This window comes from Ascaphus truei, chromosome 9, assembly GCF_040206685.1.
Source record: "Ascaphus truei isolate aAscTru1 chromosome 9, aAscTru1.hap1, whole genome shotgun sequence".
Taxonomy (NCBI): Eukaryota; Metazoa; Chordata; class Amphibia; order Anura; family Ascaphidae; genus Ascaphus; species Ascaphus truei.
Window position 1 is genome coordinate 26,657,750 of NC_134491.1, and position 25,252 is coordinate 26,683,001.

The 25,252-nt window shown below is 56.4% G+C and overlaps 1 protein-coding gene across 1 annotated transcript; it reads right to left on the reverse strand.

Annotated features, from left to right (window-relative positions):
• Positions 1-3,147: 3,147 nt before the first annotated feature.
• Positions 3,148-24,901, reverse strand: APOBEC2 (apolipoprotein B mRNA editing enzyme catalytic subunit 2). Its single transcript, XM_075614005.1, has 2 exons — positions 24,601-24,901; positions 3,148-4,571 (listed from the first exon to the last, which is right to left on the reverse strand). The coding sequence occupies exons 1-2, from the start codon at positions 24,738-24,740 to the stop codon at positions 3,989-3,991; spliced, it is 723 nt and encodes a 240-aa protein (XP_075470120.1). The 5' UTR covers positions 24,741-24,901; the 3' UTR covers positions 3,148-3,988.
• Between the last annotated feature and the right edge of the window lie 351 nt (positions 24,902-25,252).

Sequence of the window (25,252 nt, forward strand, 5' to 3'; positions counted from 1 at the left end):
AGGTGGTGAAAAAATGGAGCAAGCGAGAGAATACAAGATGTTCAAGGAGTTTAGAGGCAAAAGGCAGGAGGGAGACAGGCCGATAGTTAGAAAGACAGGTAGGGTCAAGCTTGCTGTTTTTGAGTAATGGTATGACTTATGCATGTTTGAAGGAGGAGGCAAAGGTACCAGAGTAGAGGGAGGAGTTAAAAATGTGTGTGAGCGTAGGGATTATAGTAGGAGCAAGAGGTTTTAGGAGATGGGAAGGAATGGGGTCAAGAAGACAGGTGGTAGAGGGAGAAGAGGAGATCAGCAGTGACAGATCCTCCTCTGTGACAGCTGAAAAAGAGTCAAGGAAGGCAGGAGGAGAGTTAGGAAGAGGTGTAGGATGGGAGGAGGAAACAGAGGGAATGTCCTGACGTATGAAATCCACCTTTTCCTTGAAATAGTCAGCAAAGTCCTGAGGTGAGGTGGAGGAAGAAGAAGAGGCAGCTGAGGGTGGTCTGAATAGAGTATCAAAGACAGCGAACAGGTGGCATCGATTTGACTTATGCATGTTGATTAGTGAAGAAAAGTAGGTTTGTTTAACCTGCGAGAGCGCAGAGTTGAAACGGGATAACATATATTTGTAGTGAAAGAGGTCTGCGATAGTGTGACATTTCCTCCATAGGCGTTCAGAGGAATGAGTGCAGGAACACAGCATGCGCGTGTGGGAATTTAGCCAGGGTCTGGGGTTAGAAGGGCAAGAACAGCAGAGAGAGCGCGGGGCATGTAGAACAAGGGAGGAGGATAAGGCAGAGTTGTAGTTTCTGACCAGGTTGTCTTGGTCTGGAGCAGGGCTGAGAGAGGAGAGGGAGGAGCGTAAAGTGGAATCAAAAGCTGGAAGGATAATAGAGGGCAGGTCTCTGCAGAGACGAGGGGTAGATCGAGATGGAGAAAGGGAGAAGTGAGAGAGAGAAAATGAGATGATAGTCAGAGAGATGAAAGGGGAAAAGGAGAAATCAGAGAGAGAAAAGTTATTAGTGTAAACCAGGTCTAGGTGGTGGCCATCCATGTGGGTGCTGGCTGCAGTCCACTGTTGAAGGCCAAAAGAAGAGGTTAGAGAGAGAAAGCGGGAGGCCCAAGCGACAGAGGGATCATCAATGAGGCAGTGCAAGTCCCCCAGGAGAAGAACTGGGGAGTCTGAGGAGAGAAAGAAAGACAGAGAGCGAGGGTTCAAAGTGAGAAAGACAGAAGGGGGAATAGTAGAGGTAGGTGGGCGATAGATGACCCCCAAATGGACAGGGAGAGGAGAGTAAATCTGGACCGTGTGAGCCTCAAAGGAGGGAAAAGCAAGAGAGGGAGGAATAGTAAGGGTACGGTAGCGGCAGAGAGAGGAGATCAGGAGCCCCACGCCTCCACCCCTGCCATCAGGGCGCAAAGTGTGGGAGAAACAAAGGCCACCATAAGGCTGCATCCATAGGACAAGCAGCGCTGAGCCGTGCGGACGCTCCGTGCTGAGCCCCGGCATCCTCAATGAGGATGCCTTTAGAGGGGGCTCACGCGAGCATCCGCAGGCGTGCTGAGGAGTTGGATGTTTCAGCCGACAGCCAAAGCTGTTTTTCAGCGCGCTGTCAGCTTAAAACATCCAATCAGCGCGAAGCAGCGTCAACGTCACAGCGCGTGATGTTGGCGCTGTGACGTTGACGTCGGTGCGTCGCGGGCGATTGACCCAGCGACGTCACTGCCCCGCCTCCCGATCGTGCCCGCTGGCTCGCCTGCATGTGCATGAAATCGCACAGGCTTCAGCAGGCGAGCCTCAGCATCAGCGCGGCTCAGCACTGCTCCCATCTCTATGGACGCAGCCTAAGAGAGGGCAGCTTCCAGAGCAGAGTCAGACTGAGTGAGCCAGGTCTCAGTTATAGCAAAGAGAAGCGAGAAAAGTGAGAGAGAAAGAAGTCATGCACAGAGAGGAACTTGTTAGAGAGGGAGCGAGCATTCCAAAGGGCACAGGAGAAAGGGAGAGAGGAGGGAGGGTGGCAGGGGATGGGTATGAGGTTAGAGGGGTTGACACCAGAAGGATTAGAAGTTGTATGTGGGAGGCAAGGATGAGAGCAAGTAGAAATAAGGCAGGAACCAGGATTGGGAGAGATATCCCCAGATCAAGGAGGAGAAGCATGGATAGAAGAGAATGTGTGAGGATGATTTGTAGGGGTGTGTTTTAGTGCAGGGGGTATTGCTGTGTGGTGTCAGAGGGCGCAGGTAAGAAAGGAGTTCATGTGAACTGAGAAGTGGTGAAGAAAGGAGAGATGGAGATATATGAATAGAGTTAGAGACTCACGTTTGAGATCAGATGCATTGTAAGGATCCCCAACCCTTTGCCGATGGATCACAGAGAACAGAACAGTATCTTTTACAGTTAATGCCTTATTCATCAGTGATAAAGGAAACTTTATAATAATAAACTAAAATGTATCTTAAGCTTTGTCTGATGTGTTTTTTTCCTAAAATAGTACCAGCTGGTACATAAAGTAATTCACAAAGTGTCTATTCATACAAGTACTGTAATATTGTTTCTATAACCTCATTCCAACCAACTATAACAACTCCAGTCTTCAAGGACCACGAACAAGTCTTCAGGATATCCCTGCTTGAGCACAAGTGCCTTAATCAGTGGCTCTGTCATTATGACTGAGCCACTGATTGAGCCACTTGTGCTGAAGCAGGGATATCCTGAAAACCTGACCTGTTGGTGGTCCATGAGGACTAAAGTAGTCTACCCTTGATCTAGAACAACTAATGTAATTGGTATCTTGCCTGAGAATCGGCGATGGAGAGTTGGGATATTTTGGGCATAGGGTAAAAGTGGAGAGGTTCATAGAAAGAGTAGTGGTTTGTCATTTGTAGATACTCCACAGAATTATACAGAGCAGGATCTTCATCATCAGTGTATAGAGATCCTCAGCATCCTTGTACCATGTGGCATGTTTATTATCAGTGTATAGATACTCAGCATCACTTTACAGCGCAGCGTGGTCATTATCAGTTTGTAGAGTTACTCTATATCATTGTATTATGCGGTGTGTTCAGTATTAGGAGGCAGGGTTAAATTTAGCCCCTCCCCCATCCCCACTCTGCCCCCCTTAAGCAGAGACCTCATCCCAGGTGTACACAAGGAAGGAATACATATTTAAAAATATTTAACACACTTTTTAATTCTGGAAAAACATTGGAAGAAAAGGCAGCTAATGCGGCCATTTGTAAAGCAACCGCAACACAAAAACAAAACAAAGTAATACACAGCGCTACATGATGAATGCTTGAGCAGCCATTTTAAAGTCCCGGAAGAGAAAAACCGAAGGGATGGAAAGGGCAAGGATATCTGGGTGCGTGGGGCTACCGGACACAGTATTTCCACCTTCTGTGGGCATTAGGTATTTTCGCAGTGTGATAACTTAACACCTGTGTGTCCCGCTGGGTTGAGATCTGAGTGAGGTTTTCATAGCTAGAGAGGGGGGCCTAGTTGGGGTTAAAATAGTGTGAGGGAGGGGGGGAGAGAAAGAGAAGGAAAGAGGGGTAGAAAGATAGGAAGAAGGCGAGAGAGAAGGGAGAAGGGGGAAGGATGAGAGAAGGGAGGAGGAAGACAAGTATCGGACAAAGAAAGGGGGAAAAGAAGAAGGGAAGAGCATCTTTGAGGGAAATAATTGATAGTATTAGAGAGAGGGAGAGAAGATTATTGAAAGCTATAATATAAAGGGGAAGAGAAAAAGGGAGGGCCAAAGATAAGAGAGACAAACTAAGGAGGGAGAAGTGGCAGGGATGAGTTAGGAGAAGACAGTGAAGACATGGAGTAAGACTTGGATGGAGATGGAGAAAGCGAGAGAGTATTGAGGATGGAGTGTGAGACAGTGAGGGAGAAGAGTGATATATGAAGGTCTAAGCATCCAAAATTAAACCGTCCTAATAATAACATCCCACCCCAACATGAATTGCCCCCCCCCCCCCCCCCGCAGGGCAGCACAGCTATCTCTCAGCGCAGAATCTCAGCCAACTTCTCCTCATAATACCGGGAGTTCTCCTCTAAATCCTCCCAGGGAATGAATACTCCGAACTCGCCTCCTACCTGCCCGCCCTCCCCTTCCACCACCCCCTCCTCTCCATCCACTGGCGCGTCGGGCTCCACGAAGTTCTTCCACAAGTGAGCAAAGTCCGTGCTCCGCATCATCCTGAGGGCGCAGCCCGCGGAGCGCAGGCCCCGCAGGGCTCCGCGGATCTCCGGCTCCTCCCACTGAAAGATCCGTGCCAGCACCAGGCGGAGCTGCAGAGCCTTGCTGCGTTTCAGGCACTTTGCGATGCTGGCCGCGCAAGATACGCACGGACTGGACGACACATAGCAGGTGACGGTGACAGGGCCGGCACTGAGGAACTGCGGCAAAACAGTGGTGAAGAAGGCTTCCTCTGCGTGGGAGAAGGCGTGCTCGTCCTCCAGGTAGCCAGAATACACCTGGCCCCCAGCGCGTTCCACCGTGTAACACAGCAGGGTCTTGTTGCGGCCGGAGCTGTACTCCACGTTCTTGAATTGGAACTTGAAGGAGGAGGCGGGGATGCGGCTTCTGGGGTGGGGAAGAGAGGGGGATGTGTGTCACTGCGTGTAACTTCCATTCACGGTGTCACCCTGTGGTGGGAGGGACAGACTCAATGTCCCATAGCTCCCTGCTGTCTGTGTCACGGTGTCACCCTGCGTGGGGAGACAGAGACTCCATGTCCCATTGGTCCCTTTTGTGTCACGGTGTCACCCTGCAGGCAGCATCTGTCACTGTACCCTCTCTCTGTCACAACTATTTGGGGGGTATTTTTAGCTCTGCCTGGGGCTTTTCTTATCATCTGTCACTTAATTAACCCCTCCCATCCCTCCACAGTCTCCCCCTCACACAGATTATGGGGCTTATTCTGAAGTTGCCGAAGTGACCAATCTGTTTTTCGACACAAATTCCTCATTGATTTCAATGTGCAATTTTGCCCAACAATAGACGGATTGGCTGCTCTGGCAAATATAGAATAAACCCCTAAAGGAGAGCGCAGGGTGCAGTGTTAGAGGGAGAGGGGAGCGCAAGGTGCAGTGTTAGAGGGAGAGGGGAGCGCAGGGTGCAGTGTTAGAGGGAGAGGGGAGCGCAGGGTGCAGTGTTAGAGGGAGAGGGGAGCGCAGGATGCAATGTTAGAGGGAGAGGGGAGCGCAGGGTGCAGTGTTAGAGGGAGAGGGGAGCGCAGGGTGCAGTGTTAGAGGGAGAGGGGAGCGAAGTGTGCAGTGTTAGAGGGAGAGGGGAGCGCAGGGTGCAGTGTTACAGGGAGAGGGGAGCGCATGCTGCAGTGTTAGAGGGAGAGGGGAGCGCAGGGTGCAGTGTTAGAGGGAGAGGGAGCACAGGGTGCAGTGTTAGAGGGAGAGGGGAGCGCAGGTGCAGTGTTAGAGGAAGATGGGAGCGCAGGTGCAGTGTTAGAGGGAGAGGGGAGCGCAGGGTGCAGTGTTAGAGGGAGAGGGGAGCGCATGCTGCAGTGTTAGAGGGAGATGGGAGCGCAGGTGCAGTGTTAGAGGGAGAGGGGAGCGCAGGGTGCAGTGTTAGAGGGAGAGGGGAGCGCATGCTGCAGTGTTAGAGGGAGATGGGAGTGCAGGGTGCAGTGTTAGAGGGAGAGGGGAGTGCAGGGTGCAGTGTTAGACGGAGAGGGGAGCGCAGGGTGCAGTGTTAGAGGGAGAGGGGAGCGCAGGGTGCAGTGTTATTGGGAGAGGGGAGCGCATACTGCAGTGTTAGAGGGAGAGGGGAGCGCAGGGTGCAGTGTTAGAGGGAGAGGGGATCGCATGCTGCAGTGTTAGAGGGAGAGGGGAGGCTAGGGTGCAGTGTTAGAGGGAGAGGGGAGGCTAGGGTGCAGTGTTAGAGGGAGAGGGGAGCGCAGGGTGCAGTGTTACAGGGAGAGGGGAGCGCATGGTATACTGTTGGTAGAAGAAGAGGGAAGCACAGGGCGCAGTGTTAGCAGAGCAAGAGGGGAGTCCAGTGTTAGCAGAGGGATAATAAGGGTGCTGTGTTGGCAGATGAAGAGGGGATCGCAGGGTGCAGTGTTGGATGAGGGAAAGGGGATCGCAGGGTGCAGTGTTCGAAGAGGGAGAGGGGATCGCAGGCTGCAGTGTTGGATGAGGGAGAAGGGATCGCAGGGTGCAGTGTTGGCTGAGGGGTAGGGGATCGCAGGGTGCAGTGTTGGATGATGGAGAGGGGATCGCAGGGTGCAGTGATGGCAGAAGGAGCGCAGGGCTCAGTATTGGAAGAGGGGAGCGCACACTGCAGTTTTGGCAGAGCTAGCTCATGGGGCAGTGTTGGCAGAGGAGAGCACAGGTAATAGTGTAGGAAGAGGGGAGTGCAGGGTGCAGTTTTGGCAAAGAGAGCGCATAGTTCAGTGTTGGACAAGGGGAGCGCAGGGTGCAGTGTTGGACGAGGGGAGCGCAGGGTGCAGTGTTGGAAGAGGTGAGCGCAGGGTGCAGTGTTGGAAGAGGTGAGCGCAGGGTGCAGTGTTGGAAGAGGTTAGCGCAGGGCGCAGTGTTAGAGGGAGATGGGAGCGCAGGGTGCAGTGTTAGAGGGAGAGGGGAGTGCAGGGTGCAGTGTTAGAGGGAGAGGGGAGCGCAGGGTGCAGTGTTAGAGGGAGAGGGGAGTGCAGGGTGCAGTGTTAGAGGGAGAGGGGAGCGCATGCTGCAGTATTAGAGGGAGAGGGGAGCGCAGTGTGCAGTGTTAGAAGGAGATGGGAGCGCAGGGTGCAGTGTTAGAGGGAGAGGGGAGCGCATGCTGCAGTGTTAGAGGGCGAGGGGAGCTTAGGGTGCAGTGTTAGAGGGAGAGGGGAGCGCAGGGTGCAGTGTTAGAGGGAGAGGGGAGCGCAGGGTGCAGTGTTAGTGGGAGAGGGGAGGCTAGGGTGCAGTGTTAGAGGGAGAGGGGAGGCTAAGGTGCAGTGTTAGAGGGAGAGGGGAGTGCAGGGTGCAGTGTTACAGGGAGAGGGGAGCGCATGGTATACTGTTGGTAGAAGAAGAGGGAAGCACAGGGCGCAGTGTTAGCAGAGCAAGAGGGGAGTCCAGTGTTAGCAGAGGGATAGAGCAGGGTGCTGTGTTGGCAGATGAAGAGGGGATCGCAGGGTGCAGTGTTGGATGAGGGAAAGGGGATCGCAGGGTGCAGTGTTCGAAGAGGGAGAGGGGATCGCAGGGTGCAGTGTTGGATGAGGGAGAGGGGATCGCAGGGTGCAGTGTTGGATGATGGAGAGGGGATCGCAGGGTGCAGTGTTGGATGATGGAGAGGGGATCGCAGGGTGCAGTGTTGGATGATGGAGAGGGGATCGCAGGGTGCAGTGTTGGATGAGGGAGAGGGGATCGCAGGGTGCAGTGTTGGATGAGGGAGAGGGGATCGCAGGGTGCAGTGTTGGATGATGGAGAGGGGATCGCAGGCTGCAGTGTTGGATGAGGGAGAGGGGATCGCAGGGTGCAGTGTTGGCTGAGGGGTAGGGGATCGCAGGGTGCAGTGTTGGATGATGGAGAGGGGATCGCAGGGTGCAGTGTTGGATGATGGAGAGGGGATCGTAGGGTGCAGTGTTGGATGAGGGAGAGGGGATCGCAGGGTGCAGTGTTGGATGATGGAGAGGGGATCGCAGGGTGCAGTGTTGGATGATGGAGAGGGGATCGCAGGGTGCAGTGTTGGATGATGGAGAGGGGATCGCAGGGTGCAGTGATGGCAGAAGGAGCGCAGGGCTCAGTATTGGAAGAGGGGAGCGCACACTACAGTTTTGGCAGAGCTAGCTCATGGGGCAGTGTTGGCAGAGGAGAGCACAGGTAATAGTGTAGGAAGAGGGGAGTGCAGGGTGCAGTTTTGGCAAAGAGAGTGCATAGTTCAGTGTTGGACGAGGGGAGCGCAGGGTGCAGTGTTGGACGAGGGGAGCGCAGGGTGCAGTGTTGGAAGAGGTGAGCGCAGGGTGCAGTGTTGGAAGAGGTGAGCGCAGGGTGCAGTGTTGGAAGAGGTGAGCTCAGGGTGCAGTGTTGGAAGAGGTTAGCGCAGGGTGCAGTGTTGGACGAGGTTAGCGCAGGGTGCAGTGTTGGACGAGGGGAGCGCAGGGTGCAGTGTTGGACGAGGGGAGCGCAGGGTGCAGTGTTGGAAGACGTGAGCGCAGGGTGCAGTGTTGGACGAGGGGAGCGCAGGGTGCAGTGTTGGAAGAGGTGAGCGCAGAGTGCAGTGTTGGAAGACGTGAGCATGGGGTGTAGTGTTGGAAGAGGTGAACGCAGGGTGCTGTGTTGGAAGAGGTGAGCGCAGGGTGCAGTGTTGGAAGAGGTGAGCGCAGGGTGCAGTGTTGGAATAGGTTAGCGCAGGGCGCAGTGTTGGAAGAGGGGAGCGCAGGGTGCAGTGTTGGAAGAGGGGAGCACAGGGTGCAGTGTTGGAAGAGGGGAGCACAGGGTGCAGTGTTGGAAGAGGTTAGCGCAGGGTGCAGTGTTGGAAGAGGTGAGCGCAGGGTGCAGTGTTGGAAGAGGTTAGCGCAGGGTGCAGTGTTGGAAGAGGTGAGCGCAGGGTGCAGTGTTGGAAGAGATGAGCGCAGGGTGCAGTGTTGGAAGAGGTGAGCGCAGGGTGCAGTGTTGGAAGAGGTGAGCGCAGGGTGCAGTGTTGGAAGAGGTTAGCGCAGGGCGCAGTGTTGGAAGAGGGGAGCGCAGGGAGCAGTGTTGGAAGAGGGGAGCACAGGGTGCAGTGTTGGAAGAGGGGAGCACAGGTAGACGTGTTGGAAGAGGTGAGCGCAGGGTGCTGTGTTGGAAGAGGTTAGCGCAGGGTGCAGTGTTGGACGAGGGGAGCGCAGGGTGCAGTGTTGGACGAGGGGAGCGCAGGGTGCAGTGTTGGAAGACGTGAGCGCAGGGTGCAGTGTTGGACGAGGGGAGCGCAGGGTGCAGTGTTGGAAGAGGTGAGCGCAGAGTGGAGTGTTGGAAGACGTGAGCATGGGGTGTAGTGTTGGAAGAGGTGAACGCAGGGTGCTGTGTTGGAAGAGGTGAGCGCAGGGTGCAGTGTTGGAAGAGGTGAGCGCAGGGTGCAGTGTTGGAATAGGTTAGCGCAGGGCGCAGTGTTGGAAGAGGGGAGCACAGGGTGCAGTGTTGGAAGAGGGGAGCACAGGGTGCAGTGTTGGAAGAGGGGAGCACAGGGTGCAGTGTTGGAAGAGGTTAGCGCAGGGTGCAGTGTTGGAAGAGGTGAGCGCAGGGTGCAGTGTTGGAAGAGGTTAGCGCAGGGTGCAGTGTTGGAAGAGGTGAGCGCAGGGTGCAGTGTTGGAAGAGGTGAGCGCAGGGTGCAGTGTTGGAAGAGGTGAGCGCAGGGTGCAGTGTTGGAAGAGGTGAGCGCAGGGTCCAGTGTTGGAAGAGGTGAGCGCAGGGTGCAGTGTTGGAAGAGGTGAGCGCAGGGTGCAGTGTTGGAAGACATGAGCGTAGGGTGCAGTGTTGGAAGAGGTGAGTGCAGGGTGCAGTGTTGGAAGAGGTGAGCGCAGGGTGCAGTGTTGGAAGAGGTGAGCGCAGGGTGCAGTGTTGGAAGAGGTTAGCGCAGGGTGCAGTGTTGGAAGAGGGGAGCGCAGGGTGCAGTGTTGGAAGAGGGGAGCACAGGGTGCAGTGTTGGAAGAGGGGAGCACAGGGTGCAGTGTTGGAAGAGGGGAGCACAGGTAGACGTGTTGGAAGAGGTGAGCGCAGGGTGCAGTGTTGGACGAGGGGAGCGCAGGGTGCAGTGTTGGACGAGGGGAGCGCAGGGTGCAGTGTTGGAAGACGTGAGCGCAGGGTGCAGTGTTGGACGAGGGGAGCGCAGGGTGCAGTGTTGGAAGAGGTGAGCGCAGAGTGCAGTGTTGGAAGACGTGAGCATGGGGTGTAGTGTTGGAAGAGGTGAGCGCAGGGTGCTGTGTTGGAAGAGGTGAGCGCAGGGTGCAGTGTTGGCAGATGAAGAGGGGATCGCAGGGTGCAGTGTTGGATGATGGAGAGGGGATCGCAGGGTGCAGTGTTGGATGATGGAGAGGGGATCGCAGGGTGCAGTGTTGGATGAGGGAGAGGGGATCGCAGGGTGCAGTGTTGGATGAGGGAGAGGGGATCGCAGGGTGCAGTGTTGGATGATGGAGAGGGGATCGCAGGCTGCAGTGTTGGATGAGGGAGAGGGGATCGCAGGGTGCAGTGTTGGCTGAGGGGTAGGGGATCGCAGGGTGCAGTGTTGGATGATGGAGAGGGGATCGCAGGGTGCAGTGTTGGATGATGGAGAGGGGATCGTAGGGTGCAGTGTTGGATGAGGGAGAGGGGATCGCAGGGTGCAGTGTTGGATGATGGAGAGGGGATCGCAGGGTGCAGTGTTGGATGATGGAGAGGGGATCGCAGGGTGCAGTGTTGGATGATGGAGAGGGGATCGCAGGGTGCAGTGATGGCAGAAGGAGCGCAGGGCTCAGTATTGGAAGAGGGGAGCGCACACTACAGTTTTGGCAGAGCTAGCTCATGGGGCAGTGTTGGCAGAGGAGAGCACAGGTAATAGTGTAGGAAGAGGGGAGTGCAGGGTGCAGTTTTGGCAAAGAGAGTGCATAGTTCAGTGTTGGACGAGGGGAGCGCAGGGTGCAGTGTTGGACGAGGGGAGCGCAGGGTGCAGTGTTGGAAGAGGTGAGCGCAGGGTGCAGTGTTGGAAGAGGTGAGCGCAGGGTGCAGTGTTGGAAGAGGTGAGCTCAGGGTGCAGTGTTGGAAGAGGTTAGCGCAGGGTGCAGTGTTGGACGAGGTTAGCGCAGGGTGCAGTGTTGGACGAGGGGAGCGCAGGGTGCAGTGTTGGACGAGGGGAGCGCAGGGTGCAGTGTTGGAAGACGTGAGCGCAGGGTGCAGTGTTGGACGAGGGGAGCGCAGGGTGCAGTGTTGGAAGAGGTGAGCGCAGAGTGCAGTGTTGGAAGACGTGAGCATGGGGTGTAGTGTTGGAAGAGGTGAACGCAGGGTGCTGTGTTGGAAGAGGTGAGCGCAGGGTGCAGTGTTGGAAGAGGTGAGCGCAGGGTGCAGTGTTGGAATAGGTTAGCGCAGGGCGCAGTGTTGGAAGAGGGGAGCGCAGGGTGCAGTGTTGGAAGAGGGGAGCACAGGGTGCAGTGTTGGAAGAGGGGAGCACAGGGTGCAGTGTTGGAAGAGGTTAGCGCAGGGTGCAGTGTTGGAAGAGGTGAGCGCAGGGTGCAGTGTTGGAAGAGGTTAGCGCAGGGTGCAGTGTTGGAAGAGGTGAGCGCAGGGTGCAGTGTTGGAAGAGATGAGCGCAGGGTGCAGTGTTGGAAGAGGTGAGCGCAGGGTGCAGTGTTGGAAGAGGTGAGCGCAGGGTGCAGTGTTGGAAGAGGTTAGCGCAGGGCGCAGTGTTGGAAGAGGGGAGCGCAGGGTGCAGTGTTGGAAGAGGGGAGCACAGGGTGCAGTGTTGGAAGAGGGGAGCACAGGTAGACGTGTTGGAAGAGGTGAGCGCAGGGTGCTGTGTTGGAAGAGGTTAGCGCAGGGTGCAGTGTTGGACGAGGGGAGCGCAGGGTGCAGTGTTGGACGAGGGGAGCGCAGGGTGCAGTGTTGGAAGACGTGAGCGCAGGGTGCAGTGTTGGACGAGGGGAGCGCAGGGTGCAGTGTTGGAAGAGGTGAGCGCAGAGTGGAGTGTTGGAAGACGTGAGCATGGGGTGTAGTGTTGGAAGAGGTGAACGCAGGGTGCTGTGTTGGAAGAGGTGAGCGCAGGGTGCAGTGTTGGAAGAGGTGAGCGCAGGGTGCAGTGTTGGAATAGGTTAGCGCAGGGCGCAGTGTTGGAAGAGGGGAGCACAGGGTGCAGTGTTGGAAGAGGGGAGCACAGGGTGCAGTGTTGGAAGAGGGGAGCACAGGGTGCAGTGTTGGAAGAGGTTAGCGCAGGGTGCAGTGTTGGAAGAGGTGAGCGCAGGGTGCAGTGTTGGAAGAGGTTAGCGCAGGGTGCAGTGTTGGAAGAGGTGAGCGCAGGGTGCAGTGTTGGAAGAGGTGAGCGCAGGGTGCAGTGTTGGAAGAGGTGAGCGCAGGGTGCAGTGTTGGAAGAGGTGAGCGCAGGGTCCAGTGTTGGAAGAGGTGAGCGCAGGGTGCAGTGTTGGAAGAGGTGAGCGCAGGGTGCAGTGTTGGAAGACATGAGCGTAGGGTGCAGTGTTGGAAGAGGTGAGTGCAGGGTGCAGTGTTGGAAGAGGTGAGCGCAGGGTGCAGTGTTGGAAGAGGGGAGCGCAGGGTGCAGTGTTGGAAGAGGGGAGCACAGGGTGCAGTGTTGGAAGAGGGGAGCACAGGGTGCAGTGTTGGAAGAGGGGAGCACAGGTAGACGTGTTGGAAGAGGTGAGCGCAGGGTGCAGTGTTGGACGAGGGGAGCGCAGGGTGCAGTGTTGGACGAGGGGAGCGCAGGGTGCAGTGTTGGAAGACGTGAGCGCAGGGTGTAGTGTTGGACGAGGGGAGCGCAGGGTGCAGTGTTGGAAGAGGTGAGCGCAGAGTGCAGTGTTGGAAGACGTGAGCATGGGGTGTAGTGTTGGAAGAGGTGAGCGCAGGGTGCTGTGTTGGAAGAGGTGAGCGCAGGGTGCAGTGTTGGAAGAGGTGAGCGCAGGGTGCAGTGTTGGAATAGGTTAGCGCAGGGTGCAGTGTTGGAAGAGGGGAGCGCAGGGTGCAGTGTTGGAAGAGGGGAGCACAGGGTGCAGTGTTGGAAGAGGGGAGCACAGGTAGACGTGTTGGAAGAGGTGAGCACAGGTAGACGTGTTGGAAGAGGTGAGCACAGGGTGCATGTTGGAAGAGGTTAGCGCAGGGTGCAGTGTTGGAAGAGGTGAGCGCAGGGTGCAGTGTTGGAATAGGTTAGCGCAGGGCGCAGTGTTGGAAGAGGGGAGCGCAGGGTGCAGTGTTGGAAGAGGGGAGCACAGGGTGCAGTGTTGGAAGAGGGGAGCACAGGGTGCAGTGTTGGAAGAGGGGAGCACAGGTAGACGTGTTGGAAGAGGTGAGCGCAGGGTGCAGTGTTGGACGAGGGGAGCGCAGGGTGCAGTGTTGGACGAGGGGAGCGCAGGGTGCCGTGTTGGAAGACGTGAGCGCAGGGTGCAGTGTTGGACGAGGGGAGCGCAGGGTGCAGTGTTGGAAGAGGTGAGCGCAGAGTGCAGTGTTGGAAGACGTGAGCATGGGGTGTAGTGTTGGAAGAGGTGAGTGCAGGGTGCTGTGTTGGAAGAGGTGAGCGCAGGGTGCAGTGTTGGAATAGGTTAGCGCAGGGCGCAGTGTTGGAAGAGGGGAGCGCAGGGTGCAGTGTTGGAAGAGGGGAGCACAGGGTGCAGTGTTGGAAGAGGGGAGCACAGGTAGACGTGTTGGAAGAGGTGAGCACAGGTAGACGTGTTGGAAGAGGTGAGCACAGGGTGCATGTTGGAAGAGGTTAGCGCAGGGTGCAGTGTTGGAAGAGGTGAGCGCAGGCTGCAGTGTTGGAAGAGGTGAGCACAGGGTGCAGTGTTGGAATAGGTTAGCGCAGGGCGCAGTGTTGGAAGAGGGGAGCGCAGGGTGCAGTGTTGGAAGAGGGGAGCGCAGGGTGCAGTGTTGGAAGAGGGGAGCACAGGTAGACGTGTTGGAAGAGGTGAGCACAGGTAGACGTGTTGGAAGAGGTGAGCACAGGGTGCATGTTGGAAGAGGTTAGCGCAGGGTGCAGTGTTGGAAGAGGTGAGCGCAGGGTGCAGTGTTGGAAGAGGTGAGCGCAGGGTGCAGTGTTGGAAGAGGTGAGCGCAGGGTGCAGTGTTGGAAGAGGTGAGCGCAGGGTGCAGTGTTGGAAGAGGTGAGCGCAGGGTGCAGTGTTGGAAGAGGTGAGCGCAGGGTGCAGTGTTGGAAGAGGTGAGCGCAGGGTGCAGTGTTGGAAGACATGAGCGTAGGGTGCAGTGTTGGAAGAGGTGAGCGCAGGGTGCAGTGTTGGAAGAGGTGAGCGCAGAGTTTAGTGTTGGAAGAGGTAAGCGCAGAGTTTAGTGTTGGAAGAGGTGAGCGCAGGATGCAGTGTTGGAAGAGGTGAGCGCAGGATGCAGTGTTGGAAGAGGTGAGCGCAGGGTGCAGTGTTGGAAGAGGTGAGCGCAGGGTGCAGTGTTGGAAGAGGTGAGCGCAGGGTGCAGTGTTGGAAGAGGTGAGCGTAGGGTGCAGTGTTGGAAGAGGTGAGTGCAGGGTGCAGTGTTGGAAGAGGTAAGTGCAGGATGCAGTGTTGGAAGAGGTGAGCGCAGGGTGCAGTGTTGGAAGAGGTGAGCGCAGGGTGCAGTGTTGGAAGAGGTAAGTGCAGGGTGCAGTGTTGGAAGAGGTTAGCGCAGGGTGCAGTGTTGGAAGAGGGGAGCGCAGGGTGCAGTGTTGGAAGAGGGGAGCACAGGGTGCAGTGTTGGAAGAGGGGAGCACAGGTAGACGTGTTGGAAGAGGTGAGCGCAGGGTGCTGTGTTGGAAGAGGTTAGCGCAGGGTGCAGTGTTGGACGAGGGGAGCGCAGGGTGCAGTGTTGGACGAGGGGAGCGCAGGGTGTAGTGTTGGAAGACGTGAGCGCAGGGTGCAGTGTTGGACGAGGGGAGCGCAGGGTGCAGTGTTGGAAGAGGTGAGCGCAGAGTGGAGTGTTGGAAGACGTGAGCATGGGGTGTAGTGTTGGAAGAGGTGAACGCAGGGTGCTGTGTTGGAAGAGGTGAGCGCAGGGTGCAGTGTTGGAAGAGGTGAGCGCAGGGTGCAGTGTTGGAATAGGTTAGCGCAGGGCGCAGTGTTGGAAGAGGGGAGCACAGGGTGCAGTGTTGGAAGAGGGGAGCACAGGGTGCAGTGTTGGAAGAGGGGAGCACAGGGTGCAGTGTTGGAAGAGGTTAGCGCAGGGTGCAGTGTTGGAAGAGGTGAGCGCAGGGTGCAGTGTTGGAAGAGGTGAGCGCAGGGTGCAGTGTTGGAAGAGGTGAGCGCAGGGTGCAGTGTTGGAAGAGGTGAGCGCAGGGTGCAGTGTTGGAAGAGGTGAGCGCAGGGTGCAGTGTTGGAAGAGGTGAGCGCAGGGTGCAGTGTTGGAAGAGGTGAGCGCAGGGTGCAGTGTTGGAAGACATGAGCGTAGGGTGCAGTGTTGGAAGAGGTGAGTGCAGGGTGCAGTGTTGGAAGAGGTGAGCGCAGGGTGCAGTGTTGGAAGAGGTGAGCGCAGGGTGCAGTGTTGGAAGAGGTTAGCGCAGGGTGCAGTGTTGGAAGAGGGGGGTGCAGTGTTGGAAGAGGGGAGCACAGGGTGCAGTGTTGGAAGAGGGGAGCACAGGGTGCAGTGTTGGAAGAGGGGAGCACAGGTAGACGTGTTGGAAGAGGTGAGCGCAGGGTGCAGTGTTGGACGAGGGGAGCGCAGGGTGCAGTGTTGGACGAGGGGAGCGCAGGGTGCAGTGTTGGACGAGGGGAGCGCAGGGTGCAGTGTTGGAAGACGTGAGCGCAGGGTGCAGTGTTGGACGAGGGGAGCGCAGGGTGCAGTGTTGGAAGAGGTGAGCGCAGAGTGCAGTGTTGGAAGACGTGAGCATGGGGTGTAGTGTTGGAAGAGGTGAGCGCAGGGTGCTGTGTTGGAAGAGGTGAGCGCAGGGTGCAGTGTTGGAAGAGGTGAGCGCAGGGTGCAGTGTTGGAATAGGTTAGCGCAGGGTGCAGTGTTGGAAGAGGGGAGCGCAGGGTGCAGTGTTGGAAGAGGGGAGCACAGGGTGCAGTGTTGGAAGAGGGGAGCACAGGTAGACGTGTTGGAAGAGGTGAGCACAGGTAGACGTGTTGGAAGAGGTGAGCACAGGGTGCATGTTGGAAGAGGTTAGCGCAGGGTGCAGTGTTGGAAGAGGTGAGCGCAGGGTGCAGTGTTGGAATAGGTTAGCGCAGGGCGCAGTGTTGGAAGAGGGGAGCGCAGGGTGCAGTGTTGGAAGAGGGGAGCACAAGGTGCAGTGTTGGAAGAGGGGAGCACAGGGTGCAGTGTTGGAAGAGGGGAGCACAGGTAGACGTGTTGGAAGAGGTGAGCGCAGGGTGCAGTGTTGGACGAGGGGAGCGCAGGGTGCAGTGTTGGACGAGGGGAGCGCAGGGTGCCGTGTTGGAAGACGTGAGCGCAGGGTGCAGTGTTGGACGAGGGGAGCGCAGGGTGCAGTGTTGGAAGAGGTGAGCGCAGAGTGCAGTGTTGGAAGACGTGAGCATGGGGTGTAGTGTTGGAAGAGGTGAGTGCAGGGTGCTGTGTTGGAAGAGGTGAGCGCAGGGTGCAGTGTTGGAATAGGTTAGCGCAGGGCGCAGTGTTGGAAGAGGGGAGCGCAGGGTGCAGTGTTGGAAGAGGGGAGCACAGGGTGCAGTGTTGGAAGAGGGGAGCACAGGTAGACGTGTTGGAAGAGGTGAGCACAGGTAGACGTGTTGGAAGAGGTGAGCACAGGGTGCATGTTGGAAGAGGTTAGCGCAGGGTGCAGTGTTGGAAGAGGTGAGCGCAGGCTGCAGTGTTGGAAGAGGTGAGCGCAGGGTGCAGTGTTGGAATAGGTTAGCGCAGGGCGCAGTGTTGGAAGAGGGGAGCGCAGGGTGCAGTGTTGGAAGAGGGGAGCGCAGGGTGCAGTGTTGGAAGAGGGGAGCACAGGTAGACGTGTTGGAAGAGGTGAGCACAGGTAGACGTGTTGGAAGAGGTGAGCACAGGGTGCATGTTGGAAGAGGTTAGCGCAGGGTGCAGTGTTGGAAGAGGTGAGCGCAGGGTGCAGTGTTGGAAGAGGTGAGCGCAGGGTGCAGTGTTGGAAGAGGTGAGCGCAGGGTGCAGTGTTGGAAGAGGTGAGCGCAGGGTGAAGTGTTGGAAGAGGTGAGCGCAGGGTGCAGTGTTGGAAGAGGTGAGCGCAGGGTGCAGTGTTGGAAGAGGTGAGCGCAGGGTGCAGTGTTGGAAGACATGAGCGTAGGGTGCAGTGTTGGAAGAGGTGAGCGCAGGGTGCAGTGTTGGAAGAGGTGAGCGCAGAGTTTAGTGTTGGAAGAGGTAAGCGCAGAGTTTAGTGTTGGAAGAGGTGAGCGCAGGATGCAGTGTTGGAAGAGGTGAGCGCAGGATGCAGTGTTGGAAGAGGTGAGCGCAGGGTGCAGTGTTGGAAGAGGTGTGCGCAGGGTGCAGTGTTGGAAGAGGTGAGCGCAGGGTGCAGTGTTGGAAGAGGTGAGCGTAGGGTGCAGTGTTGGAAGAGGTGAGTGCAGGGTGCAGTGTTGGAAGAGGTAAGTGCAGGATGCAGTGTTGGAAGAGGTGAGCGCAGGGTGCAGTGTTGGAAGAGGTGAGCGCAGGGTGCAGTGTTGGAAGAGGTAAGTGCAGGGTGCAGTGTTGGAAGAGGTGAGCGCAGAGTGCAGTGTTGGAAGAGGTGAGCGCAGGGTGCAGTGTTGGAAGAGGTAAGCACAGGGTGCAGTGTTGGAAGAGGTGAGCGCAGGGTGCAGTGTTGGAAGAGGTAAGCACAGGGTGCAGTGTTGGAAGAGGTGAGTGAGGGTGCAGTGTTGGAAGAGGTGAGCGCAGGGTGCAGTGTTGGAAGAGGTGAGCGCAGAGTGCAGTGTTGGAAGAGGTGAGTGAAGGGTGCAGTGTTGGAAGAGGTGAGCGCAGGGTGCAGTGTTGGAATAGGTAAGCGCAGGATGCAGTGTTGGAAGAGGTGAGCGCAGGATGCAGTGTTGGAAGAGGTGAGCGCAGGATGCAGTGTTGGAAGAGGTGAGCGCAGGGTGCAGTGTTGGAAGAGGTGAGTGCAGAGTGCAGTGTTGGAAGACATGAGCATAGGGTGCAGTGTTGGAAGAGGTAAGCGCAGGGTGCAGTGTTGGAAGAGGTGAGCGCAGGGTGCAGTGTTGGAAGAGGTGAGTGCAGGGTGCAGTGTTGGAAGAGGTGAGCACAGGGTGCAGTGTTGGAATAGGTAAGCGCAGGATGCAGTGTTGGAAGAGGTGAGCGCAGGATGCAGTGTTGGAAGTGGTGAGCGCAGGATGCAGTGTTGGAAGAGGTGAGCGCAGGGTGCAGTGTTGGAAGAGGTGAGCGCAGGGTGCAGTGTTGGAAGAGGTGAGCGCAGGGTGCAGTGTTGGAAGAGGTGAGCGCAGGGTGCAGGGTTGGAAGAGGTGAGCGCAGGGTGCAGTGTTGGAAGAGGTGAGCGCAGGGTGCAGTGTTGGAAGAGGTGAGCGCAGGGTGCAGTGTTGGAAGAGGTGAGCACAGGGTGCAGTGTTGGAAGAGGTGAGTGCAGGGTGCAGTGTTGGAAGAGGTGAGCGCAGGGTGCAGTGTTGGAAGAGGTAAGCACAGGGTGCAGTGTTGGAAGAGGTGAGCGCAGAGTGCAGTGTTGGAATAGGTAAGCACAGGGTGCAGTGTTGGAAGAGGTGAGCGCAGGGTGCAGTGTTGGAAGAGGTGAGCGCAGGGTGCAGTGTTGGAAGAGGTGAGCACAGGGTGCAGTGTTGGAAGAGGTGAGCGCAGGGTGCAGTGTTGGAAGAGGTGAGCGCAGGGTGCAGTGTTGGAAGAGGTGAGCGCAGGGTGCAGTGTTGGAAGAGGTGAGCGCAGGGTGTAGTGTTGGAAGAGGTGAGTGCAGGGTGCAGTGTTGGAAGAGGTGAGCGCAGGGTGCAGTGTTGGAAGAGGTAAGCACAGGGTGCAGTGTTGGAAGAGGTGAGCGCAGGGTGCAGTGTTGGAATAGGTAAGCGCAGGGTGCAGTGTTGGAAGAGGTAAGCACAGGGTGCAGTGTTGGAAGAGGTGAGCGCAGGGTGCAGTGTTGGAAGAGGTGAGCGCAGGGTGCAGTGTTGGAAGAGGTGAGTGAGGGTGCAGTGTTGGCAGATGAAGAGGGGAATGCTTGGCAAAGTGTTGGAAGAGGGAGAGGGGAACGCAGGGTGCAGTGTTGGATGAGGGAGAGGGGATCGCAGGGTGCAGTGTTGGATGAGGGAGAGGGGAGCGCAGGGTGCAGTGTTGGATGAGGGAGAGGGGATCGCAGGGTGCATTGATGGCAGAAGGAGCGCAGGGCTCAGTATTGGAAGAGGGGAGCGCACACTGCAGTTTTGGCAGAGCTAGCTCATGGGGCAGTGTTGGCAGAGGGGAGCGCAGGTAATAGTGTTGGAAGAGGAAGAGGGGAGTGGAGGGTGCAGTTTTGGCAAAAAGAGAGAAGTTTTGGCAGAGAGAGCACAGGGTTCAGTGTTGGACGAGGGGAGCGCAGGGTGCAGTGTTGGCAGAGGGAGAGGGGAGTGCAGTGTTAACAGAGGGATAGAGCAGGGTGCAGTGTTAGAGGGAGAGGTGAGCGCAGGGTGCATTGTTGGCAGAGGAAGAGGTAAGCACAGGGTGCCATTTTGGAAGTTGTGAGCGCAGGGTGCAGTGTTGGAAGAGGGGATCGCAGGGTGCAGTGTTGGAAGAGGTGAGCGCAGGGTACAGTGTTGGATGATGGAGAGGGGATCGCAGGGTGCAGTGATGGCAGAAGGAGCGCAGGGCTCAGTATTGGAAGAGGGGAGCGCACACTGCAGTTTTGGCAGAGCTAGCTCATGGGGCAGTGTTGGCAGAGGGGAGCGCAGGTAATAGTGTAGGAAGAGGGGAGCGCAGGTAATAGTGTAGGAAGAGGGGAGTGCAGGGTGCAGTTTTGGCAAAAAGAGCGCAGTTTTGGCAGAGAGAGCGCATAGTTAAGTGTTGGACGAGGGGAGCGCATGGTGCCATGTTGGCAGAGGAATAGGGTACCGAAGGTGAAGTGTTGGCAGAGGGAGCACAGGGTGCAGTGTTAGAGGAAGAGATGAGCGCAGGGTGCAGTGTTGGAAGAGGTGAGCGCAGGGTGCAGTGTTGGAAGAGGTGAGCGCAGGGTTTAGTGTTGGAAGAGGTGAGTGCAGAGTGCAGTGTTGGAAGAGGTGAGCGCAGGGTGCAGTGTTGGAAGAGGTGAGCGCAGGGTGCAGTGTTGGAAGAGGTGAGCAGAGGTAGCCGTGTTGGAAGAGGGGAGCGCATGGTGTAGTGTTGGAAGAGTGGAGTGCAGGGTGCAGTTTTGGCAAAGGGAAGCACAAGGTGCTGTGTTGGCAGAGCAAGAGGGGAGCGTAGGGTGAAGTGTTGGCAGAGGGAGAGGCGAGTGCAGTGTTATGAGAGGGATAGAGCAGGGTGCAGTGTTAGATGGAGAGGGGTGCACAGGGTGGATTGTTGGCAGAAGAAGAGGTGAGCGCGGGGTGCAGTGTTGGAAGAGGTTAGCACAGGGTGCAGTGTTGGAAGAGGTGTGCGCAGGGTGTAGTGTTGGAAGAGGTTAGCGCAGAGTGCAGTGTTGGAAGAGGTGTGCGCAGGGTGTAGTGTTGGAAGAGGTGAGCGCAGCATGCAGTGTTGGAAGAGGTTAGCTCAGAGTGTAGTGTTGGAAGAGGTGAGCGCAGGGTGTAGTGTTGGAAGAGGTGAGCGCAGGGTGCAGTGTTGGAAGAGGTGAGCGCAGGGTGCAGTGTTGGAAGAGGTGAGCGCAGGGTGCAGTGTAGGAAGAGGTGAGCGCAGGGTGCAGTGTTGGAAGAGGTGAGCGCAGGGTGCAGTGTTGGAAGAGGTAAGCGCAGGATGCAGTGTTGGAAGAGGTGAGCGCAGGGTGCAGTGTTGGAAGAGGTGAGCTCAGGGTGAAGTGTTGGAAGAGGTGAGCTCAGGGTGTAGTGTTGGAAGAGGTGAGCTCAGGGTGCAGTGTTGGAAGAGGTGAGCGCAGGATGCAGTGTTGGAAGAGGTGAGTGCAGGGTGCAGTGTTGGAAGAGGTGAGCGCAGGGTGCAGTGTTGGAAGAGGTGAGCGCAGGATGCAGTGTTGGAAGAGGTAAGCGCAGGATGCAGTGTTGGAAGAGGTGAGCGCAGGGTGCAGTGTTGGAAGAGGTGAGCGCAGGATGCAGTGTTGGAAGAGGTAAGCACAGGGTGCAGTGTTGGAAGAGGTGAGCGCAGCATGCAGTGTTGGAAGAGGGGAGCGCAGGGTGCAGTGTTGGAAGAGGTGAGCGCAGGGTGCAGTGTTGGAAGAGATGAGAGCAGGGTGCAGTGTTGGAAGAGGTAAGCGCAGGATGCAGTGTTGGAAGAGATGAGCGCAGGGTGCAGTGTTGGAAGAGGTGAGCGCAGGATGAGGTGTTGGAAGAGGTGAGCGCAGGATGCAGTGTTGGAAGAGGTGAGCACAGGATGCAGTGTTGGAAGAGGTAAGCGCAGGGTGCAGTGTTGGAAGAGGTGAGCGCAGGATGAGGTGTTGGAAGAGGTAAGCGCAGGATGCAGTGTTGGAAGAGGTGAGCGCAAGATGAGGTGTTGGAAGAGGTGAGCGCAGGATACAGTGTTGGAAGAGGTGAGCGCAGGATGCAGTGTTGGAAGAGGTGAGCGCAGGATGAGGTGTTGGAAGAGGTGAGCGCAGGATGCAGGGTTGGAAGAGGTAAGCGCAGGGTGCAGTGTTGGAAGAGGTAAGCACAGGGCGCAGTGCTGGAAGAGGTAAGCGCAGAGTGCAGTGTTGGAAGAGGTAAGCACAGGGTGCAGTGTTGGAAGAGGTGAGCGCAGGATGCAGTGTTGGAAGAGGTGAGCGCAGGATGAGGTGTTGGAAGAGGTGAGCGCAGGATGCAGTGTTGGAAGAGGTGAGCGCAGGATGCAGTGTTGGAAGAGGTGAGCGCAGGATGAGGTGTTGGAAGAGGTGAGCGCAGGGTGCAGTGTTGGAAGAGGTAAGCGCAGGGTGCAGTGTTGGAAGAGGTAAGCGCAGGGTGCAGTGTTGGAAGAGGTGAGCACAGGATGCAGTGTTGGAAGAGGTGAGTGAGGGTGCAGTGTTGGCAGATGAAGAGGGGATCGCAGGGTGCAGTGTTGGAAGAGGAAGAGGTGAGCGCAGGGTGCAGTGTTGGAAGAGGGGAACGCAGGGCGCAGTGTTGGAAGAGGAAGAGGTGAGCACAGGGTGCAGTGTTGGAAGAGGAAGAGCTGAGCGCAGGGTGCAGTGTTGGAAGAGGTGAGCGCCGGGTGCAGTGTTGGAAGAGGAAGAGGGTAGCTCAATGTGCAGTGTTGGCAGAGGAAGAGGGTAGTTCAAGGTGCAGTGTTGGAAGAGGAAGAGGGGAGCGCAGGGTGCAGAGTTGGCTGATGGAGAGGGGAGTGCAGGTTGCAGTGTTGGAAGAGGGGAGCGCATGGTGTAGTGTTGGAAGAGGGGAGCACAGGTAGCCTGTTGGAAGAGGGGAGCACAGGTAGCCTGTTGGAAGAGGGGAGCACAGGTAGCCTGTTGGAAGAGGGGAGCACAGGTAGCCTGTTGGAAGAGGGGAGCACAGGTAGCCTGTTGGAAGAGGGGAGCACAGGTAGCCTGTTGGAAGAGGGGAGCACAGGTAGCCTGTTGGAAGAGGGGAGTGCAGTTTTGGCAAAGGGGAGCGCAAGGTGCTGTGTTGGCAGAGGAAGATCAGAGTGCAGGGCACAGTGTTGGCAGTGCAAGAGGGGAGCGCACAGAGTAGTGTTAAAGGGAGGAGTGTAGGGTACAGTGTTAGGCATGGGAGACGGGAGTGCAGGTTCCAGTGCTAGCAGAGAGGGAGAAGTTACCCCAAACACTTTAATCAGATCCCCCTCTTACACACACAATATACTTTATTAGACAGATCCTCTTCCTTTATGAATTCACAGGTTCAGATCTGTGTAGGATTATATTACTGCAGGAGCAGTGATTCCAGAACCAGTAATAGCTTTTGGGGGGAGGGAGGTGCGGACATAACCCAGAAATCTTGAGCTATTGTTTGCTGGCCGGCTGTGTGTGTAACTGGAGAGAGGTCAGAGCTGTCTCTGTTATGGGAACCCTATAAACATTACAGGGAAGAGAGCCAGGGAAAAACTTTAGGCCAGAGAGCAAGACCTTCCACTGTGGCATTGGCTGCATCACAATTCCAGACTTGAGTTCTTATAACAGGGGAGTTCTCATTACAGGGGTTAAGGGCCCGCCAGGGCGGTGAGATGTGCTCATTAAGATGGTGTCCTTATAAGAGCTACCCATCCCCCTCCCCCCATATTAAGGGGAATATCAGGGCTGTAAGATGTTCTTATCGGGGGTGGGGGTGGGGGTGGGGGTGGGGGTGGGGGGGGGGGGGGTTTATAAGTGGGGTTTGGGGCTGTTCTTATAACAGGTGTTTCCACCATAGTAAGGGGAACATCAGAACCAGATGTTCTTAATAGGGGGGTGTTTCTATAACGGTTTAAGGGCTGTGAGATGTTCTTATACAGGGGGTTATGGGCTGTGGGATGTTTTTATAAATGGGGTCTTTTATACTAGGGGATAGGGGTTATGGGTGTTCTTATACGAGGGGTTAGGAACTGTGGGATGTTCTTAAAATGGGGGTGCTCTTATAACAGGGGTTAAGGGCTGTGGGATGTTCTTATAAAAGGGTTAGGGGCTTTGAGATGTTCTTATAAAAGGGGTTTCTTATACAGGGGTTAGGGGCTCTGAGATATTCTTATACCAGGGGTTAGGGTCTGTGGGATGTTCTTAGGGGCTGTGGGTGTTCTTATACCGGGGGTTAGGGGCTGTGGGATGACCTTATATGGGGGGTAAGGGGCTGTGGGATGACCTTATACCGGGGGTTAGGGGCTGTGGGATGTTCTTATACCGGGGGGTTAGGGGCTGTGGGATGTTCTTATACCGGGGGTTAGGGGCTGTGGGATGATCTTATACCGGGGGGTTAGGGGCTGTGGGATGACCTTATACCGGGGGTTAGGGGATGTGGGATGACCTTATACCGGGGGTTAAGGGCTGTGGGATGACCTTATACCGGGGGTTAGGGGCTGTGGGATGTTCTTATACCGGGGGTTAGGGGCTGTGGGATGTTCTTATACCGGGGGTTAGGGGCTGTGGGATGTTCTTATACCAGGGGGTTAGGGGCTGTGAGGGGTTCTTATACCGGGGGTTAGGGGCTGTGGGGTGTTCTTATACCGGGGGTTAGGGGCTGAAGGATGTTCTTATACCGGGGGTTAGGGGCTGTGGGGGGTTCTTATACCGAGGGTTAGGGGCTGTGGGACGTTCTTATACCGGGGGTTAGGGGCTGTGGGACGTTCTTATACCGGGGGTTAGGGGCTGTGGGACGTTCTTATACCGGGGGTTAGGGGCTGTGGGACGTTCTTATACCGGGGGTTAGGGGCTGAGGGATGTTCTTATAGCGGGGGTTAGGGGTTGTGGGATGTTCTTATACCGGGGGTTAGGGGTTGTGGGATGTTCTTATACCGGGGGTTATGGGCTGTGGGATGTTCTTATACCGGGGGGGGGGGGGTTAGGGGCTGTGGGATGTTCTTATACCGGGGCGGGGGGGTTAGGGGCTGTGGGATGTTCTTATACTGGGGGTTAGGGGCTGTGAGGTGTTCTTATACCGGGGGTTAGGGGCTGTGGGATGTTCTTATACCGGGGGGGTTAGGGGCTGTGGGATGTTCTTATACCAGGGGGTTAGGGGCTGTGGGATGTTCTTATACCGGGGGGTTAGGGGCTGTGGGATGTTCTTATACCGGGGGTTAGGGGCTGTGGGATGTTCTTATACCAGGGGGTTAGGGGCTGTGGGATGTTCTTATACCGGGGGGTTAGGGGCTGTGGGATGTTCTTATACCGGGGGTCAGGGGCTGTGGAATGTTCTTATACCGGGGGTTAGGGGCTGTGGGATGTTCTTATACCGGGGGTTAGGGGCTGTGAGGTGTTCTTATACCGGGGGTTAGGGGCTGTGAGGTGATTTCCTTAATAGTGGGAATAACTTTTTTGTAGATTGACCCCCTCCCCCCCCCCCTTCCCCAAGTACTTACCCTTCCACTATCTCAAAGGGGGGCAGCTCCTCCTGCTCCTTCTTCTCGACCTCCTCCTCACCCACCTCTGGGGTGTCTTCAGTTTGGGGGGGGTTCTGGGGAGTTTGGGGGGGCTGCGATGTACTTTGCTTCTCTGCCATTGTAAGTGTGTGATAGAAGAGGGGGAGAGAGTCTGGGAGAAAGGAAGGTGTAATAGAAAAAGGAGACAGAGGAGAGGGGCTTGTATGAGAGTGATAGAGACAGGGGGCTGGATTGGAGAGAGAGAGGGCCTGGGGTGGGGTAGTGTTATCTGGGATCTAAATATGGCACCTGGGAGTGACAGTGACAGGGTGACCGCTGAGGAATGGACGTCCCCCACTCTGTCACCGACTTACCCCTTCAGTGCCAAGTGACTGCAGGGCAGCTGTCTGTTATATGCAGAGCACTGTGCACCTGTTATATGCAGAGAAGTGTGTGTATTATGCATATCAGTGTGTGTTATATGCACAGCAGAGTGTGTGTATTGTGCAGATCAGTGTGTATCTGTGTGATTGTCTTAAACGCAGAGCAGTGTGTGCGGTGTGTATTATATGCAGAGCAATGAAGGTCTGTCTGAATACACACTGTATACGCAGGTCTGATATATACTCAAAACAATAATCTTTACATATAC